The 19,738-nt window shown below is 31.1% G+C and overlaps 3 protein-coding genes across 3 annotated transcripts; all 3 read left to right on the top strand.

Annotated features, from left to right (window-relative positions):
• The first annotated feature begins 9,999 nt into the window (after positions 1-9,999).
• LOC143921084 (kelch-like protein 24) lies at positions 10,000-12,242 on the top strand. Its single transcript, XM_077444210.1, has 8 exons — positions 10,000-10,235; positions 10,307-10,504; positions 10,572-10,745; positions 10,817-10,969; positions 11,041-11,201; positions 11,282-11,495; positions 11,563-11,746; positions 11,830-12,242. The coding sequence occupies exons 1-8, from the start codon at positions 10,074-10,076 to the stop codon at positions 11,958-11,960; spliced, it is 1,377 nt and encodes a 458-aa protein (XP_077300336.1). The 5' UTR covers positions 10,000-10,073; the 3' UTR covers positions 11,961-12,242.
• A 199-nt stretch (positions 12,243-12,441) lies between these two features.
• On the top strand, positions 12,442-15,329 carry LOC143920936 (uncharacterized). The gene is made up of 9 exons (XM_077443975.1): positions 12,442-12,508; positions 12,708-12,978; positions 13,058-13,255; positions 13,323-13,499; positions 13,580-13,729; positions 13,802-13,962; positions 14,039-14,252; positions 14,339-14,519; positions 14,603-15,329. The coding sequence occupies exons 2-9, from the start codon at positions 12,796-12,798 to the stop codon at positions 14,731-14,733; spliced, it is 1,395 nt and encodes a 464-aa protein (XP_077300101.1). The 5' UTR covers positions 12,442-12,508; positions 12,708-12,795; the 3' UTR covers positions 14,734-15,329.
• A 339-nt stretch (positions 15,330-15,668) lies between these two features.
• LOC143920897 (uncharacterized) lies at positions 15,669-18,016 on the top strand. The gene is made up of 8 exons (XM_077443913.1): positions 15,669-15,857; positions 15,924-16,121; positions 16,196-16,372; positions 16,455-16,604; positions 16,682-16,842; positions 17,236-17,443; positions 17,518-17,698; positions 17,782-18,016. The coding sequence occupies exons 1-8, from the start codon at positions 15,708-15,710 to the stop codon at positions 17,973-17,975; spliced, it is 1,419 nt and encodes a 472-aa protein (XP_077300039.1). The 5' UTR covers positions 15,669-15,707; the 3' UTR covers positions 17,976-18,016.
• Positions 18,017-19,738: the final 1,722 nt, after the last annotated feature.

The following is a 19,738-nucleotide window of genomic DNA, read 5'->3' as shown; positions in this document are numbered from 1 at the left end:
ACTTACATTATATAAACAGTAGGCTACAAAATATCCTGAATATGTTTCATTTTCATATATGTATGTATATTTATTTGCAACTTTTAATGTTCGAATAACGCTGGAAATCAACATTTAAATGTATTCTTTTATAATTTAAATGTAAAATGTAGATAATATATACAATTACACTTAAAAAAAGTACGAGGATTCGACTGTAGGCGCTCTCAAAGTGATTCAAAATCTTTTCATAAAAGCTCACATTATAAATTGAAATGAAAAGAGAATTCTTGATACATATTTATCAAATCATCCTCTTCCCTTATCGTCGTCGCTGAGTACTCTTTGAATGATCCCACCTCACATCCGTATCGTCATTATCATCCTCATTAAAGCTACTCTCTCGAGGTGAAGTATCGAGCTTCGGGGCGCGGCGATTTATATTAAAATATTCAAATTACATTTGGGACCTTCCCCTGCAGTAAATATAAATATCAAATCAGTCGAGATTTCCACCTGTCCTTGAGCTTCGATAATAAGGTAGTGCGCCTCGGGACCTGGCTCCCAGAAAGCCTTCTAATGATGCGCTTGTCACCAGCATCACTGAATGGGCACAATTTGGACGAAGAAACGAGGGGATGAAAAAAAACCTTCTCCATCGGACCCACCCCAATGTATTTCCGTCGAAAGCGGTGAAAAATACCACCCATTGCCTTATTTTTCTTTCATTAAAAATTCAAATTTTCATCAAGCGTTTGTCTTCGGCAAGTTGTACTGACTGGGATATTCATCGTCGGTTTCGGGTCTGAAGTTTCGATTAGATTATAATTTAATAGAACAAAAATGCCGAATTAAAAGGCTGGGAACGGTCTGGGACGACACAGGAATAACCAATAACGTTCCACGTCCGCACAAATTGTTTTTCTTCGAAATACGAAATAGTTTCAACGCCAGAATAAATACTGTCACAGTTCCAGCCGCCGAAGCCTATTTTTTTCGTCGTCAAAGGAGAGAACCCAATTACTTTAAGTGAGCTCCGATGTTGATTTTAAGTTGAACAAATGTTCTGGAGCTTTTTTTGTAATGAAAAAACTTCTGGGCGACACACCAGCGATAGGAGAAAACGAACGGAAAACACAGCGAGATCACTCGACAGATTTTCACTCTCGAGTGCAAAAGAATCAAATATATATTCAAATTACGTTTTTATATTCGACGAAGGGGAAAGTTGCGAGAAATATATCTGAATATAGATTTTTTTATTGTTATATAATATTTTATTCGGCTACACAAAACACATCGATACATCATAACTCAATATCAAACACATATATATGTACATATCTAAATATACATAAAACTAAAAGTAAAATAAACCAAAACATTTGTACGTTTATTTGTATAAATGCACACTATCAACAATTAAAATAAATACGTACCTACTTGATTTGTTTAATTTCAAAGTTTGAATACTTTTATTCAGATTATGCAGAATGTTAAGAAGACTTGCAGACTTACCTAATAAAACAAAGAGACAAAAATGTTAGTAACACATAATATTTTACAATAATTAATGAAAAAATACATGATTCTGATCAACTTTATGATTATTTTTATTTTTTTATTTGATTTCTATGAAAATCTACAGTACCTATATAAACATTAAATAGACTTATTTAGACTGTCAATATAAAATTTTCAGAAAAGCTTTTTTCCGAGATTCACACTCTAGCAATGTAAGGCAATTCAGCTTCATATTTTATGATTTTTTATGCATTCATTTGAGAGTAAATTTAAATTGGAATCACTTTACGATCCTATAAATATTTTATATAAATTTATTCACATAGAAAATTTAACATCGTTAGGCATAAAATTTTATATATGTACATTTCAATATATCTTTTTGTCAATTAATATAAATACATCAAATATACAAATATACACAATCAAAACAAATTACATATATAAACTGTCGTTATAATTTAAATTTAATTATAAATTAGCAAAATTTGAATAGGAAAAAAAAACAAAACTACATCATGTTTCCTTATTATATGTTTGCATCACGTATATTTTACATTTTCAATATTAATTCGAATGTATGATACAACGAAATTTACAATAATTATTCATCTGCACTATATGTTTGTATGTATATAGACTCCCTATCATATAAATTACAATCACAATTACGAAAAGTCATTGTTTCACATGTTATGATCAATCGATAAAATTGCACAACTCAATTACAATACGCCTTTGTGCCAATTCATAATTAAATATATACAAATAAATTCTCAGAGAATTTCACATACACTATATGATATAAATCCACACACATACAGGTACACCTTTATAAATTTTCATCTCACATACATATATGTATATACACACATAAGTTGCCTTACGGTGTGTCTTTGTTTCATCGCATTCGCTTTTTCGGCAGAGGCGTGCGATTCCCGGAGACATCTTCAAGTGAGAGATATGTAAAATCGAGATATGAATTATTCAGTACATTATCGGGAATATGATTCAGTCACAGAGTTCGCCTGTGACTGTATATATGTACATAAGTATAAAATTTCTATACACATACGTATATATGTATATGCACATACCTACATATGTATGTATACGTATACCGTGTGAGTATTTCGCTTTGTGCTCGCGCGCCTCTAATATCGCAGACAGTTGTCATTCCCGACATTAGAGTAGAGGGCGAAGGGTAGGAAAAACGAAGGGACGGAAGAGGGTTGTGGAAAATTCGCCCGGGAAAGCGGAGATTTTTCCGCGTGAAACTTTAATGCAAAACGACGCACGATTGGGCCGCTCTCTCGCGGAAACAGCGACATTTGAGAAAATTCGCGAAAATTGTAGCTTAGTCGCATTTTTTTTCGCCTATGTACTTATGAGAGAATTATAAGGAACAGTGAGAGATAATTATAAAATTTATATTCAAAAAAATGCTTGATATATCTCATATACATATCTATTGGTATTTCGATTTTGATTTTCTTTATTATTACTAAATTATGTTTATAATACATTGTATATCAATTTTAATAGCTACTGATCTACTGATCATTTTAAATTTTAATTTAATTTTGTTAGTAATCCTAGTATTATATTATTATAATGTTAATATATACAGCATAATATGAAAAAGAGCTAAAAAACCTATTTACAATTATTATAAATGCTCATAATACATCTAATATATAATATAAATTAAAGACTCTCAAAAATCGATGATCTAAAGCAGATTGTGTTTAGGTAATCTGTGTTTATACCTGAAGGGTATAGACAATTTGTTGTTAGTATGGTTATTAGTGATTCTGTCATAGTATATATCGGTTAGTTTGCTAGTAATCTCTGTAACTAACGGAATATTATTTATGGCATGCAGTTTTTTCAAGTTAGTATATATGGGTGTGTTATAAATTATTTTTAGGGATTTATTTTGTATTATTTGGAGCTTGGAAAGGTTAGTATTTAAGGCGTTATTCCATACAGGTGAAGCATATCGGTATTTGAATGTGAAGTGGATAATCAAAACAGAAACTTTTTTAAGAAGAAATCCTAAAAGTGCTTTAAATTTGAATTTAAGAATATGAATCTTAGACTGAAGTTATTACATTATACAGTTGTATAGATGAATAGATTCGATCTGGCAGTGGAGAGCGTATCAAAGACAATGGCTGGTCGTACGGGTTGGAGTGTTAATCCAATCGTGGCATAGACAAGCAAATTGCTATAATATCACCAAAAATACCGTCTACAGCTAATTGCCGCACCCTCGTCAAACGATGGGGGGGCCACCGGTAAATTCACATAATTACGTGACGTGATGACAAGTTACTCGAGAGATTCAACCACCCACCCACCCCTAACGCCCCACCAAGCGTGTCTCTCCCAGCCTCCTCTTTGGCACACTTTCAAAATTACTAGACACCTACATATATATTGCATGGCTTGTTTCAATTGATCAGAATTGTATTCAACTTGTAATCAGAAATTTGGTATTTGTAATTATACTTATCAGCCTTTAAGTGAAATGGACGGTATTTCAAGCTTGAGTATTGCGTCTCCACTACATTATATTTGATTATATTTAAAAGGGATTGCAATTAAATTCAATAACAATCTTGAGATGACCGGATTATTCAATCGGGTTTAAAGGTAAATGAAGATAGCTAGATTCTTTGATGCCAAACATCTATGAGCATGCTGATAATTTTGCCTCTGATTGACTGATTTCGATATATATATTTATTATTTTAGTCTCACAATTTAACCAGCAGTGTAGATAAGTGATTAGCATATATGCTTTCGAACATAGCTGTTACGGGTTCGAGACATACTGGTTGCTGCTGGCCAGACTATGATTTTTGGCTCCAGGTCGATCGTTTCCTATCAGAGTTTGCCGATTTATCTGATTTTCATTGAAACGTTTCCAACAATTGGCAAAATTTACCCATTTATTTTGTTGCATCTCGAACTTTGCTTATTCGTATAAAAATGCTGCAAATTTGTCCATAAATGTCTTGCAAATTTCGAGTTTTTCATCTCGAAGCTTGACGATTTATATATAATATAAAGAAATCTCCGAAAATGTAATTTTATCAAAAAATTATCTTTAGATGTCTCCATGATGCTTTGTTAAAATTATTATATAAAAAAAATGTTTTTTATATTAAAAAAAAATGTTTGTCTAAAAAAATTGATGTTTGTAATTGGCCAGGAAGCATTGATGTTTACCTGTTAGGATGATCTGGTATATATGTAAAAATAAAACTAAATTAATACTTAATATTTACATACCTACACAAATTTAACCGTATTTTAAATAATTTAAAAATTTAATTTAATTTAATTTAATTTAATTTTACCAATACCGCGAAAAGCGTAAAAATTTAAGAAGCTGAAAAAAATAGCAATAGAAAACGTAGACCAGATTAATCTTACTTTTAGTCGACGAATCTTAAATCAAATAGATTATATTAGTAAATCTAAAACATAAATAAAATTGTAGATTTCCTTTGAATATATATAATATAATAATTTGGAGTTTGATATATTTATTGTTAATATTGCAACATCATATATACAATTAAACAATGGTATTCTATTGTATTTTGTATGTATCTTCGTACTAAATCATCCCACGCGATAATATAAATAAACAGGAACAAAAGTATGGATGTTATAAACAGATATAGAGGCAAAATATATCTTTCAATTGAATTTGATTGAATTCCATATATAGAGTATGTCAACATACATATATTGCATATTGTATTGAAACATATAATAATAATATTATAATAGGTACAATAAAATATTGATTAGATAAATATTGTGAAATACAATTTTAATATTTTGTTTAAATACTTTGTGGGCAATTGTTGGCCCCACTTGGTGTTGCACGTAACAATGTTAAAATAGTGAATCTACCATGGGATTATACACTTTATTAAAAACCAGTGTTCAGATTATGTAAACTTTTATTATAATATATGTGTAATTAATATGCACATACAACATATTATTATATCGATATCAATATTTCTTTTTTATTATTATATCAATATCAACCTTATATAGAATCATGCAATGTAAATAGTGAATAGTGAATAAGTTCACCTGTGATGGATTTGGATAATGTCAAATACCATATTTTCTTAAATATTTTGTTAATTATGTGAATTTTAAATAAATGCATTGTACTCGAGCCTACATACTTCTTACTAACATGCTTGAATCTAAACTTTGTATAACATGTATAGCACTTTGATATAATACATGTACTCTTAGGAATGGTAATTTGGAGTCGAGTGGCTAAAAAACGGGCAAAAAAATAGACAAAAAGTGAACAAAAACGCTTGAATTTGGCAAAGAATGCCACAAGTGAGATACATAGTAAGAGACCATCATCCAGTATTAGTTGGTGAACGATTACAAACGATGACTAATAATATAACAGAATAAAAAACACAATTGGACAATGAAATTATATTCTGACCTTTATGTAATATGTTGATATATGTAACAGGTAAAATATATGTTGTTATGACCGATATCGAGAGGAAATGATATTCGGACAATACCATATATGGCAATATCCGGCGCTTGAGCAATAATCATAATCAGCTCTTTGACATTAAATAATTTTTATCGACAAAACACGTAATTTTTAGACTACATATGTACATACATACATATATTAAAAACTGTAAAATTCAGTCATATTCAGATTAATTATCGACACCACTCGTGACGCTGTGCCTCTACTCGTTTTATTGCCTTATTTAATAGCTATAAGTTTTACTGCCTTACTTAATAGCTACAAAAGCTACAACTCGACTCTGTTCATAAACTCTACGTCCATTCTCTTTATTAATAGTGGTATACAGATATGAAAAAGTGAAAGTTGTAATCAAATATAAACATCTGAAAATATCTCTTGGATTGATTCTGTTATAAAACAGTTCTAACTCCGTTTTCGCATTTATTCATTTCATGATTTTCTATTCGTTAGCTAAAGTTTTTAATTTAAAATTTTAGATGGTTTAAGATAATTTAATTCATGAAATCACGATTAAAATTTATAAAATCGGAATCAGAGTCGCATTTTTTTGATGAAATTTACTAAAAAGTGACATTTAGTGTGGATAATAAAAGTGATCTATCTGGTTTTCTCGTAGTTCAAATATTGATCTACATATGTATGTATCTACTTGTAAATCAGATAACATTTAAATTTAGGTAAAATAATAAACAAACAGTAAGCAAAATATACAATTCAAATGCATAAAAGAATTGTATCCATCAGACATTAAATATATAATAAAATAAAACAGTAATAAGAGGTATGTAAAAATCATATATTTTGTGATGCATTTAATTTTTTTTACTATTTCAAAGACTTCGTGTTTCATTTCGAGTGAACTATCAATTTATTGGCATCGAATAAAAAACAACTCTCTGCTCGAAATGAATTTAAAAATTACAGTTTTGATACCCTTTTTGAGTGTCAAATTATGCCAAAGTATGATTCAGATTGGTTAACAGTGTTATTGAATTCTGATCGATACAATGAGGATGAAATTGAATCAGCCTTTCGATACGTTCGACACAATTTTATGAAAGTTAATATAAAATCAAAGATATTTTAAAATATCGTATTGATTGTTGAAAAATATAAATTAATTTTATTATTGAAGATTCAATTAGAAGATGACTTTCTTCAGTTGGATTTGGATTTTTTTACAAGACTCATTGAACCTGATGATCTAAATGCATATTCGGAGAAAATCGTATTTGAATGTGTGAAAAGATGGCTGGCATTTAAACAGTTGAAACCTGAATATGTTTTGCATTTACTATTAAAATTTGTGCGATTGCCACTTCTATCTGCCGAGGTAAAATTACAAAATTGTTTGACAACATTTATTATTTCATCCAAATTATGAATTACACTTTCAGTATTTAATGTCGGACGTAGAGCCCCACACTTTCCCATCAACTGCGAGCCGTTCGTATTTTTTGGAAGCTCTGCGAAATCATCTATTCCCACATGAAAGGCCAACTATGATATCCCCTCGAACTAAACCTAGAAAATCCTTCCAAAAATATCTGGCTGTCGGAAGCTTCAATATGGAAGTAAGAACACAAAACGTTTAAAACTTAATCATAGGTAATGTTACAATATTCGAGTATTTACAGAAATCTGACGTTGTGGAAATCTACGATGCATCTCTTAACTGCTGGACTGAATTGAGAAAATTGAACATAAAGAAAATTTGATTTGGAGCTGCTTTTTTTGAAGATTCACTGATCATCAGTGGAAATACGAATGAAGTTTTGAACACGGTACAAAATTTATTTGCAACACTGACTATATTTTGAATGATTTGACTCAAAATCTACTCGTACAAATTTTAGGTGGTGTCTTATGATTTAAAATCGGACACAATGACAAACATGGCATCATTACAACAAGCACGAGATACATTGGGTGTTGCTGTTATTGGAGAGGGTCAATCAACCATCGTTTATGCGATCGGAGGTTGGGGACGAAACGGAGTCGAAGCAACTGTTGAAAAGTCAGGGTTACTAGCAAACAGGCATCGTTTATTACATACATAGTTAGAACAATGAACTTCATTTTGTTTGGCGGAAACAAAAGGCTTCCATTCTCAGAGAACTTAATGATAAAAAGTAATAATGTTACATTCATTGTTCATAGATGGGATGTAAAAAATCGAAGGTGGTTATATGTTATGCCGATGATTGAGAAAAGAGAAGGGTTTGGAGTTGCAACAATTGGTGACAATATTTATGTAGCCGGAGGCTATGTTCACCTTACAGAAATAAGGTACAACACTATGGAAGTTTACAATGTAAAATCCGACCGTTGGGTGCTGAAACCACCCATGAAACATATAAGGATGTACTGTAGTGTAGGTTTCATTTCTTAGTATTATCAAGTTTTATTATATTTTTATGTGTGTATGCAAATAATAAATTACTGTAAATAGTACACGCATATATCTGTGTTATGTAGTTAGCGGTTTCTAGAGAATATATTTACGCAATAGGAGGTTTAAATAGACAAACTACGGAGCTTGAAGTGGAACGGTATGATCCCAGAATTGAAATTGTGACGTACATACATACATATGTATGTATTTATGTCGAATCGAAACGACTATTTTATGTAGTACGGCGTGGATTATCTATATTACATATATACATATATGACGATATTTAATTATTCAAATTTAGCCTCTTATTTATCCAAAAATTCACTTGAAACTATCCTTAAATACATCCCTGATAAATATCTATCAGACCAGTAGCTTATTTCTTCTATTAAGCTAATTTATCTAAATCAATGAATTTTAATACTATTTTTAGTTTAACAATTTTGTAAAATAATTTAATAATCTAAGAATTGAAAGGATTACAATACTGGTCGAGTTAACGTTAGTCAATTCGATACCGTTTTGTGACTGGGCTGGTATTGGAAAATTAATTGATATCATATCATATATATAAAGACGGTAATCTGTGTGTGTGTGTGTGTCCTAACTCTCGCCAAACATAATGAATGAATCGATAAAAATCGATAAATTCATTTTTCGACGAGAAGACTTTGTCGCGACTCGAACCCCAAATAGCCTGAATATAGGTCTAAATTGAGCTAATGGTCGCGAACATCACGCCAAATCCAATTCTTCATTTCGACTTTTTTTTTAAACATTAATTGAAATATTCCTTCTCGCCATATAAAAATACTTAATTTTAATAATTTCATTTAACGAGGTTTTGAACCATTTTTTTATATATTTATTTTTAATTAAATTTAAATTTAAATTTAAATTATTTATATTTTGACGATATTCGAGAAAAAAATTGATTTCATTCACCGCGGGTGCCGGGAATCGAAGCTCGGACCCTCCGATCCAAACGCGATGTTCTCACGAGTCCGCGCCGGACGCCATATCCTTGCCCAGAATACGTGTTTGTAAATACACATCATATGTATATGCACGTAATTTGTTATGTGTAATAATAATATTCAACGTTACGAGGTCAATGACCGTTTGTGTATAATCGGAAAATATTACATTTTGTTAACTTAAATTAACATTTTGTTCACTTTAACTTTAAGAATTGAAAATTATTACAAATAAAGAATTGAAAACTATCTATGAGAGTCTACGAAAATAACGGTTTTTTAGGTTTATACGAGTATATAATAATTTTATACCCATGCGATGATGTTTCATCGGGCTATTCACTAGTTAATAATAATCTCCATCATCAGATTCAAGTCGTGCTCGTCATTTGAACGATATTGTGTCACAAATAAACAAAAGTGGCACAATACATACAGTTTATCTGAATCTGATAGTATTGAAAAAAAATAATAATATCAAATATTCTACGAAAATAATAATGATACAATTGAACGGAGATTAGATAAATGGAGTAAAATACGTCTTGATTTTTATATAAAATAAGATTTCGAGTGAGTTGCAACACCTCATTTTGATCGGATTCTACGAGAAAATCTTCCACTCGTTATGAATTTAAAAATTTCAATTTTGATACTATTTATAAGTATCAAAATATGCGAAAGTAAATTTGACGATCCAGACTGGTTGTATGTTTTGTTGCATCCCAAAGACTACGATGAAAAACAAATCGAAACAGCCTTTCAATTCGCTCGACACAATTTTATGGAAGTGAGTATCAAATTAAAATTATTTAAAATATCATCTTGACTGAAAAATATAAATTTATTTTATAATTCAAGATTCAATTAGAAGATGAATTTCTTCAGTTGAATTTGGAATTTTTTACAAGACTCATTGAACCTGATGATTTAAATGCACATTCGGAGGAAATCGTATTTGAAAGTGTAAAAAGATGGCTGGCATTTAAACATTTAAAACCACAATATTTTTTGCATTTACTCCTTGAATTCGTGCGATTGCCGCTTTTATCTGCAGAGGTATCTAATTTCACAATAGTTTTCCAAAATATTTAATGTTTTACGTAACTATTTTTTATGCTTTCAGTATTTAATGTCAGATGTAGATCCCTACATTTTTGCATCATCTAAGAGCCATCCGTATTTTGTGGAAGCTCTGCGATATCATCTGTTCCCAGATCAAAGACCAACTATGACATCCCCTCAGACTAAACCTAGAAAATCGTTCCAAAAGTTCCTGGCTATAAGTTCGAAACCAACGGTAATGTTACTTCAGCCCTAAGATGTTTCGAAATTAAAATACCAATTATCAAACTTTAACATTTAACACAGAAATCACCTGTAGTAGAAATCTATAACGCAGCTCTCGATTGTTGGTCTGAATTAATAAATTTCGAATCTAAAGAAATATATTATTATGGAGCTGCTTTTGTGAAGGATTCACTAATGGTCATTGGCGGATATTTTAATGAGACTAAAAATGAGGTACATTTTATTTTGTATTAAAGACTCGATAGTACATAAATCGTCTGATATCCACTTGTACGAGTTCTTAGGTGTTATCGTATGATTTAAAATCGGGAAAATCGACCACGATGGCACCTTTACAAGATGCACGATATAATATGGGTATTGCCGTTGTTGAGGAGGAGCAATCAACAGCTATTTATGCGATCGGTGGTTGGGGAGAAGATACAGCCTTAAGAACTGTTGAAAAGTCAGTATCAGCTCTGTAAACATTAAAAAACATGATGATCGTCAAATTACCTATATAATCGATATATTAATTGTTCTCAGATGGGATACTAAAAATCTAAAATGGGTTTATGTAATGCCGATGTTAATGAAAAGAGAAGCAGTTGGAGTGGCGACAATCGGTAATGATATTTATGTAGCCGGAGGTCACTCCTTTGATGAAGGCTTTTACTACAACAGTATGGAAGTTTACAATACAAAAATTGATCGTTGGGTGCCAAAATCGCCAATGAATCGTGTTAGGAATCATTGTAGTGTATGTTTTTTTTTATTTATAATGTGCGATATATTTTAATAATTTATTAATTATTGATAACATGTAGTTAACAGTTGCTGGAGAGTATATTTATGCAATTGGAGGGTATGCAAAAAGGTTTGGATATTCAGATGCCCAACTTGAAGTTGAACGCTATGATCCCAGAAGAGATACTTGGAAGTTAATCGAATCGATCGAATTCGGTGGTTGGTTAGGAAGTGGGACTATGATGGGAAGACCATTTTATGTTGGTTAGTTTAACATCAAACATAATCTTATATATTGCAAAAAAGATTTAATATTTATTAAATAAACATAATAATGTACATATTAGGTGGAGAAAAAGACAATACAATGATGCAAGAATATGATCCTGAGAAAGGAGTATGGAATGATTTAGCACCGCTAACAATTGGACGTAATGGTGTTATAATGGTAGAACTGCCATGGAATTATGAAATATAATGATTTGTTAAATACTTTTAGATCATATTTCTATAAAATAGCTTATTTTCTCTAAAACTTTTTATTTTTGTAAATATTTATTGTTCAATCAAAATACATATTATATATCAAACAACTGCACTATCGAAGTATATTTTACTATGTATGTTATGTGGTAAGAAATTGACATATATGTCAATTGACATTATATGTCAATTGACATTATATGTCTTTACTTATATCATTGTTTTTGGAAGATAAATTTGTGCAAAGATAATTTCAAATTAAATGATATATCGATAGAAAAAATGTATTTGCAATATTTTATCATATTTTTAATTACATTATTTGAGTGGCGTTTTCAGCATTGCATTATACATACGTACATACATACATATTTGAAAGAATAACAACAACTCGATAGGAAATGTGAGAGTAAAACTGAAGATTTAGATTAGATTAGATTAGATTAGATTTAGAAGATTCGCTAAAAGTTTTGTTGGATCCCAATCTGTACAATGAGAATCAGAGTACCAATGATTCAATTCGCTCTTCACCATTTTATGGAAGTAAGTTTATTTACAAACTGTTAAAATATAATATTACAGGATTTTATTTTGTGTTATTTATGGATGCCATGAATGCGTAAGATTATGATTAAAATCTAAAAACACGAGAATCAGATGAGAGATTAAAAGATACAATACATAAAGTATATTACCGACTTACTAAATATTGTATTAAAAACAACATATAATCATATCTTAGGTTTAAAACACCATTGAATAAAGATAAGATTGATGACAACGCGTTTCATTTAAAATAAGACACAAATAGTAGATAGCATCACTTCATCATGGGCCACCAATCGAATAAAATGATTTTAAACATTTCAATTTTGATATTGTTTTTAAGTATCACAATATGTGAGAGTAAGATTGACGATTCAGATTGGTTGACAGTTTTGTTGAATCCCGATCAATACGATGAAAGTGAAATTGAAAAGGCATTTGAATACGCTCGACACAATTTTATGGAAGTGAGTACAAAATAAAGTGCATTTATTGAAAATGTAATACTAATTACTAATAAATATATATATTTTTGCATAATTGTAGATTCACTTAAAAGATGACTTTCTCGAACTAAAATTGGAATTTTTCACAAGACTTATTAAGCCTGATGAATTAAATGCATATTCGGAAAATATCGTATTTGAAAGTGTAAAGCGATGGCTGGAATTTAATCACATGAAACCAGAAGCCAATTTGCATCTTCTTATAGAATGTGTGCGATTGCCGCTATTATCTGCAGAGGTATGTAATATCACAATAGTTTTCCAGAATATTTATTGTTTTATGTAACTATTTTTTATGCTTTCAGTATTTAATGTCAGACGTAGAGCCCTACATATTCGCATCATCTGAGAGCCGACCGTATTTTTTGGAAGCTCTGCGATACCATCTCTTCCCAGATCAAAGACCAACTATGATATCTCCTCGGACAAAACAACGAAAATCCTACCAAAAATATCTATCCGTAGGACACTGGGATTTAGACGTAATTTTATATCAGACGATTAATGCGTTTTTAAATTAAAAAAGCACGTAACCAATATGCATATACCTACTTTCATACAGAAATCAGATGTTATGGAAATCTATGACGCAACTCTTGACTCTTGGAAACTATTAAAAGCATTAGGTTCCAAAAGATATTCTTATGGAGCCGCTTTTGTGGAGGATTCACTTATGTGCATCGGCGGGCTTTGGGAAGTACTTACGGACACGGTACATATTTAACTTGCATGACATGACATAATTTGAATGAAGCAACTCACATCTAATCTAACAAATTCTTAGGTGGTGTCATATAATTTAAAATCCGGTACAGTTTCAACGATGGCATCTTTACAAGAAGCACGATGTAATATGGGTGTTGCTGTTGTTGGAGAGGGTCAATTAACAATTATATATGCTATCGGTGGCCGGGGAGAAACTTCAGCCTTGAGAACTGTTGAAAAGTGAGTATCAGCTTTGTAAACATTTAAAAACATGATAATAGCAAAGTTTTTATAAAATCGTTTAATCGACTCATAGATGGGATGCAGAAAACCGAAAATGGTTTTATGTATCGCCAATGTTAATGAAAAGAGAAAAAGTTGGAGTGGCAACAATTGGTGATAATATTTATGTAGCTGGAGGTTACTCGTTGTCGGAAAACAAATACTACAACAGCATGGAAGTTTACAATATAAAAAGTGATCGTTGGGTGATAAAAGCGTCGATGTATCATGTTAGGAGTCATTGTAGCGTATGTCCTTAATTATTCTTATTTGAATCACGTTTAATATAGCACATGCATGTATAAATAAATAAGTGTGTATTGCTTATATGTAGTTAACAGTGGCTGGTGAACATATTTATGCAATTGGAGGATATAGTGAACTTTTTGGGCAAGATCCTCAACTTGAAGTCGAGCGTTATGATCCCAGAAGAGATACTTGGAAGTTAATCGAATCGATCCCGTTCGGTGGTTGGTTAGGAAGTGGAACATTGATGGGAAGACCGTTTTATGTTGGTTAGTTTAACATCAAACATTAACTTATATATTGCAAAAAAGGTTTAATATTTATTACATAAACATAATAATGTGCATATTAGGTGGAGAAAAAGATATCACAAGAGTGCAAGAATATGATCCTGAGAAAGGAGTATGGAATGATTTAGCACCGCTAACAATTGGACGTAATGGTGTTATAATGGTGGAACTGCCATGGAATTATGAAATATAATGATTTGTTAAATACTTTTAGATCGTGTTTCTGTACAATAAATCATTTTTTTTAAAACTTTTTTGAAAATATATTTTACTATGTATCTATGTGATAAGAAATAAACATATGTATTATATGTCTTAACATATATCAGTGCGTCATTGTTTTTGGAAGATAAAACTGTAATAATTTCCAATAAGAAGATATATCAGTAGGAATAATGAGAGTGAAGTTTCATAAAAGATGATGAAGATATTTTTCAAGGAGTATTTTGATCATTGATAATGAATTATTACGAAGATTTTTTTATGCGACATGTATTGCTTTTAATGTGAAAATTAGTACAATAAATAAAGCTCAAACTATTAAATGTGTTGCTGATATGATTATATGAGATTTTTATTATAAATATATACATACATTGAGCTTTGGATATGAAAATCAACAATACACCATAGATTAATATTTTACACCAACGTAGAGTTTTTATGGAATTATATTTTACAATATACGTAAACATGAATCTAATCAGTGATATTTTCCAATTTTCTTATATCTCAAACAAAAAAAAAATGTTTTATCTAACAGTTATGAACTTAAAAAAAATTTTGACGAAAACTTAACCTCGTATATTTTCTATAAATAAAAATACACCTTTAAATATAAAATCTTCTAAATGAATATTGATAATCCTACAATTCATCCAGCCCCAAAAATATCAAACCAGCATTATATTTGGAAGATTCAACTCAATCTATTGAATTTTTAAATGTAACAAATAAAGATAAAAGGAATTGAAGATATAGCTAACCACATGAAAGATAAGAAAAACTCTGTGTATGGAATATTTAATCAATGTTAGTTGTTTGTTTCATAGAATATTCTTATTGGTAGATAAATAATTCAGTGAATAACATGCATAAGATAATGACTTTAATCTGCATTTTACGGTTGTTTATATTTTTGACGTTGATCATTGTGAATTGTATTTTATGCGAGTACTACGCGTTGATACTACTTATGTATATGGTAAAATGTGCGAAAATAATCCAGTTTGGCTAACAGTTTTGCTGTATTCGAACCAATACGACGAGAATCAAATTGTAAAGGCCTTCGAATTCGCTAGATGCCATTTTATGGAAGTGAGTATAAAATTAAAATTGTTAATTGTTAAATTATTAGAGGGTAAAACTGTTCTTTGATTATAGATTCAACTTAAAGATGACTTCCTTCAGTTGAAACGGGAATTTTTCGTGAGGTTGATCGAGTCCGATGATCTAAACGTGTATTCGGAAAGTGTCGTTTTTGAAAGTGTGACAAGATGGCTGGCTTACAACCATTTGAATCCTACGACAGAGTTGCATTTTCTTATAGAATTCGTACGGTTGCCACTTTTATCCGCTGAGGTAAAATCATTAAATCATTCAAAAATTCAAAATTTAAATAACTATTTAATTTAACCATTTTTGAATACTTTCAGTATTTGTTGTCAGTCGTAGAACCCAGTACTTTTCCATCGACTGAGAGTCGTCCTTATTTTTTGGAAGCACTGCGATATCATCTCTTCCCAGATCAAAGATCAGCTCTAACATCTCCTCGAACGAAGCCACGAAAATCCTTTCAAAAATTCCTGGCTGTGGGAAGCTTCCATGTTTCCGTAACCTTTACCATATGTTTAATATTTTCTTACTTTAAATATAAGAATAATTGTTTCTACAAATATATATTTTTTTATGTAGACAGCAGACGTCGTAGAAATCTACGACGCTTCTTCATACTCTTGGAACCGACTAAAAAAAATAAGTAATAGTAAAATTCGATTTGGGGCGGCTTTTGTGGATGATTCGCTCATGATAATCGGTGGAATTGATAAAGCAACTTCAAATACGGTACAAATTATATTTCACTAAAATTATCATCTACAAAAAAAATTAAACTATTCATATTTGCTCAAATTCCTACATAGGTGACATCTTATAATTTGACAAACGGCAGAGTTACAACGATTGCACCTTTACAGGAATCACGATATAATTTTGGTATTGCTGTTATTGGAAAAGGTCGATCAGCAGTAGTTTATGCGATTGGTGGTATGGGAGAAAATGGAGCTCTTAAAACTGTCGAAAGGTCGGTATTAAATAGTTAGAAACTATATTTTAAATTATAAGATCATCAATCAAGGTTATGTAAACATGTAAAACTTCTACATCTTATTGCAAAACCATCTTCATGACTGGGTGAAGTTCCAATCTAGGATCAACTGAACATTCTCCCCAATGATGGAAAACCTTCAGCTGATCCTTAAGATAAATATTGAGTGGGAATGTTGTGACTTGTTTAAAATAAATCACCTTAAGTTCCTTTATTATTTTTGACTACTTCTTAAGTATCCCTAAGAATTGGTCACAAATAAGTAAAGGGATGAATTTTAGAAACAAAAACCTTCCAATAGGATTGAATCAGTCGACTTTGAGATCAAGATATAATGATAAATCTGATGTTCATGTTCATTGTCCATAGATGGGATTTAGTAAATAGAACCTGGTCATATGTGATGCCTATGATTATAAATAGAGAAGCATTTGGAGTTGCGACAGTTGGAGATGAAGTTTATGTGGCTGGAGGTAGAGATAAAAATCAATTTTTCAACAGTGTTGTTGTTTATAACGTAAAAGCTGATCGTTGGCAGATTAAATCATCGATGAATCGTACTCGTACCTATTTTAATGTATGTATTTTTATTTGTTTAAATCAAATAGTTGCATATATTTCAAATTTTTATTGGAAATTATGAATATACAGCTAGCAGCCGCTGGAGAGTATATTTATGCAATCGGAGGCTATAAAGAAGATTACGGGAAAGATCCCCAATTGGAGATGGAGCGATATGATCCCAGAATTGATACTTGGATGTTAATCAGCAAGATCCCATTCGGTGGTTGGGTTGGAGTTGGAACTTTGAGAAACAGACCGTTTTATGTTGGTTCGTATGGCTGTAAATATGTTATATTTATTAATAATTATTTAGAATTAATAAGATTTTAATAATTTATATGTTTATATCAGGTGGAGTATCAGACAATACATCAGTAGCAGAATTTGATCCTGTGAAAAAAGTTTGGAATAATTTGGCGTCACTTGGTGTAGGACGACAAAATGTTACTGTTATAGAGCTACCGTGGGATTATGATATATGTATAATGGATACATTATACGTTAAAATTACTAACTTGTTTCAGTCAAATATTGTTACAAAATAGCATAGTCAAATCTCATAAATAAATTATTAAATTGGAAATTACATATTGTTTTTATTTAAAAAATACTTGGAAAGTTGTGTTTGTATCACTCGGTATTAAGAGGGCTGGATACCCGAAACCTTAATTTTATTGCCGTTCCTTTCTTCGATATATATATTGAGTGAATGCGACAATATATAGATATCAATATATACATATATTGAGTGAATGCGACAGTTGCGCCCAGACCAGATAATACCTATTTTAAATCGACAAAATCGAGGTTTCGTATTCTCCAGTTTTCTCCTCTGAAACTGGACCAATTTTAAAAAAAAATTCATCATCGGTATTAGAATCATATTGTATTTTTTTTAAATCAACCGTTAAATTAGCACTCTGGACTCTTTTTGTGGGTGTAAAAACGAGGCGATTTTTTAGATTTGGTGGCTCCTAGTTACTATAAAAAATAACTAATCAAAAAAAGAAAAAGATAGAAACATGCCTATGATGGATATCCATAGCATATTAAAAATAATTTCTCTAGTGTCATAATTGAGGAAGGGAGAAATGTAATACGGTTGTATGGAGAAGGTCCTGGTGTCCAGCCCTCTTAACCTTTGGCCACGCTATTTTAAAATGATGAGTATATAATTATCAAGTTGAATTTATATTTTAAGAATGTGAGAAAATTATCTTTCAGATGATCGTTTTATTAAAAGATTTTTCATAGAACAACGGCTTAAAATTCGTCACAAAATATAATACACAGAAAACAGAAATATCGAGCTTAATGAGACGATATAAAAATATAATATGTCTTAATCATTCATTGTGCTTAAATATCCGTATACACAGCATCGAAGTAACTAAGAGCGTATCAACAACAAACTGTGTGAAATTTTCATTTGAAAACAACATGACATCGACATTTTCGGCACGTAAATTGCCATTCTTACGGCAGTCGGAATTACTTGTTATGAGAAAGCTCTCGAAAGGCTTAGTCTAGTACGGTTACTAATAAGCTTAAAGACGGCAGAGCGAGAGAAGGCTCAGTTTAAAACTTGCAAACATCTCACGCGAAAAACATAGGGGATGGCAGAATATTTTGGGGAAAACACACGCGCACGCAATACATTACGACAAAGAGAGGAAAACCAGGAACGAAACATACACGCGGGCAAATATCGCTGAAATATCAGCCGCTTTTCATCCATTGTGTTCTCGCTCTCGACAAGCCCGAAAATCCCGGGGACGTGAAAATGGATTTTTCGGACTTGAAAATTTTATGAATGGGCACATTGTTCAAATTGGTAATGGAAAGTGGCCGCGTAAGATCCGACGCTGAAAAAAAAGGGAACGGGGGTGGCAGATTTTCCACGAAGGTACAGAGATTCTAGGGTTAGGGTAAAGATCCGAACCTTTGGGTGGGGCTGAGAGTTTCGGAGGAAAAGTGGCTGAATAATCCGGTGTCTGAAGAGTGGCTTACGGTTGGCTAAAGGACAATTTGATGTCTATCAAGGGGCGTTTATGAAAGGCAGATTTTTCAGTGCTGCCTCTGAAATAGGAATATCACTTTGTGCACAGCTCGTATAATTTTCCCATATATGTAAGGTTTTTGGTTATATACAGTTTTTCACAGCAGAACTATCAATATTCACACTAATTAATTAGCGAAAAGTATCGGTAATTACAATAAAAACTCTATTTATACTTTTCAGATATGAAACAAAGTAACAAACAAGATTTAATTTGCAAACTATAAAGACTATGAAAATAAGAAAATT

Source organism: Arctopsyche grandis, chromosome 13, assembly GCF_051622035.1.
Source record: "Arctopsyche grandis isolate Sample6627 chromosome 13, ASM5162203v2, whole genome shotgun sequence".
NCBI lineage: Eukaryota > Metazoa > Arthropoda > Insecta > Trichoptera > Hydropsychidae > Arctopsyche > Arctopsyche grandis.
This window is presented reverse-complemented; position numbering and strand designations above follow the sequence as displayed.

Bases quoted from the DNA above. Each gene is read 5' to 3' on its own strand.
- LOC143920936 (XM_077443975.1), top strand. From the start codon at position 12,796: ATGGGCCACCAATCGAATAAAATGATTTTAAACATTTCAATTTTGATA. The intron at 13,256-13,322 runs GTATGTAATATC...TTATGCTTTCAG, and splicing joins TGCCGCTATTATCTGCAGAG to TATTTAATGTCAGACGTAGA. The intron at 14,520-14,602 runs GTTAGTTTAACA...TGTGCATATTAG, and splicing joins GGGAAGACCGTTTTATGTTG to GTGGAGAAAAAGATATCACA.
- LOC143920897 (XM_077443913.1), top strand. From the start codon at position 15,708: ATGCGAGTACTACGCGTTGATACTACTTATGTATATGGTAAAATGTGC. The intron at 15,858-15,923 runs GTGAGTATAAAA...CTTTGATTATAG, and splicing joins CTAGATGCCATTTTATGGAA to ATTCAACTTAAAGATGACTT. The intron at 16,605-16,681 runs GTACAAATTATA...ATTCCTACATAG, and splicing joins ATAAAGCAACTTCAAATACG to GTGACATCTTATAATTTGAC.
- LOC143921084 (XM_077444210.1), top strand. From the start codon at position 10,074: ATGAATTTAAAAATTTCAATTTTGATACTATTTATAAGTATCAAAATA. The intron at 10,505-10,571 runs GTATCTAATTTC...TTATGCTTTCAG, and splicing joins TGCCGCTTTTATCTGCAGAG to TATTTAATGTCAGATGTAGA. The intron at 10,746-10,816 runs GTAATGTTACTT...CATTTAACACAG, and splicing joins CTATAAGTTCGAAACCAACG to AAATCACCTGTAGTAGAAAT.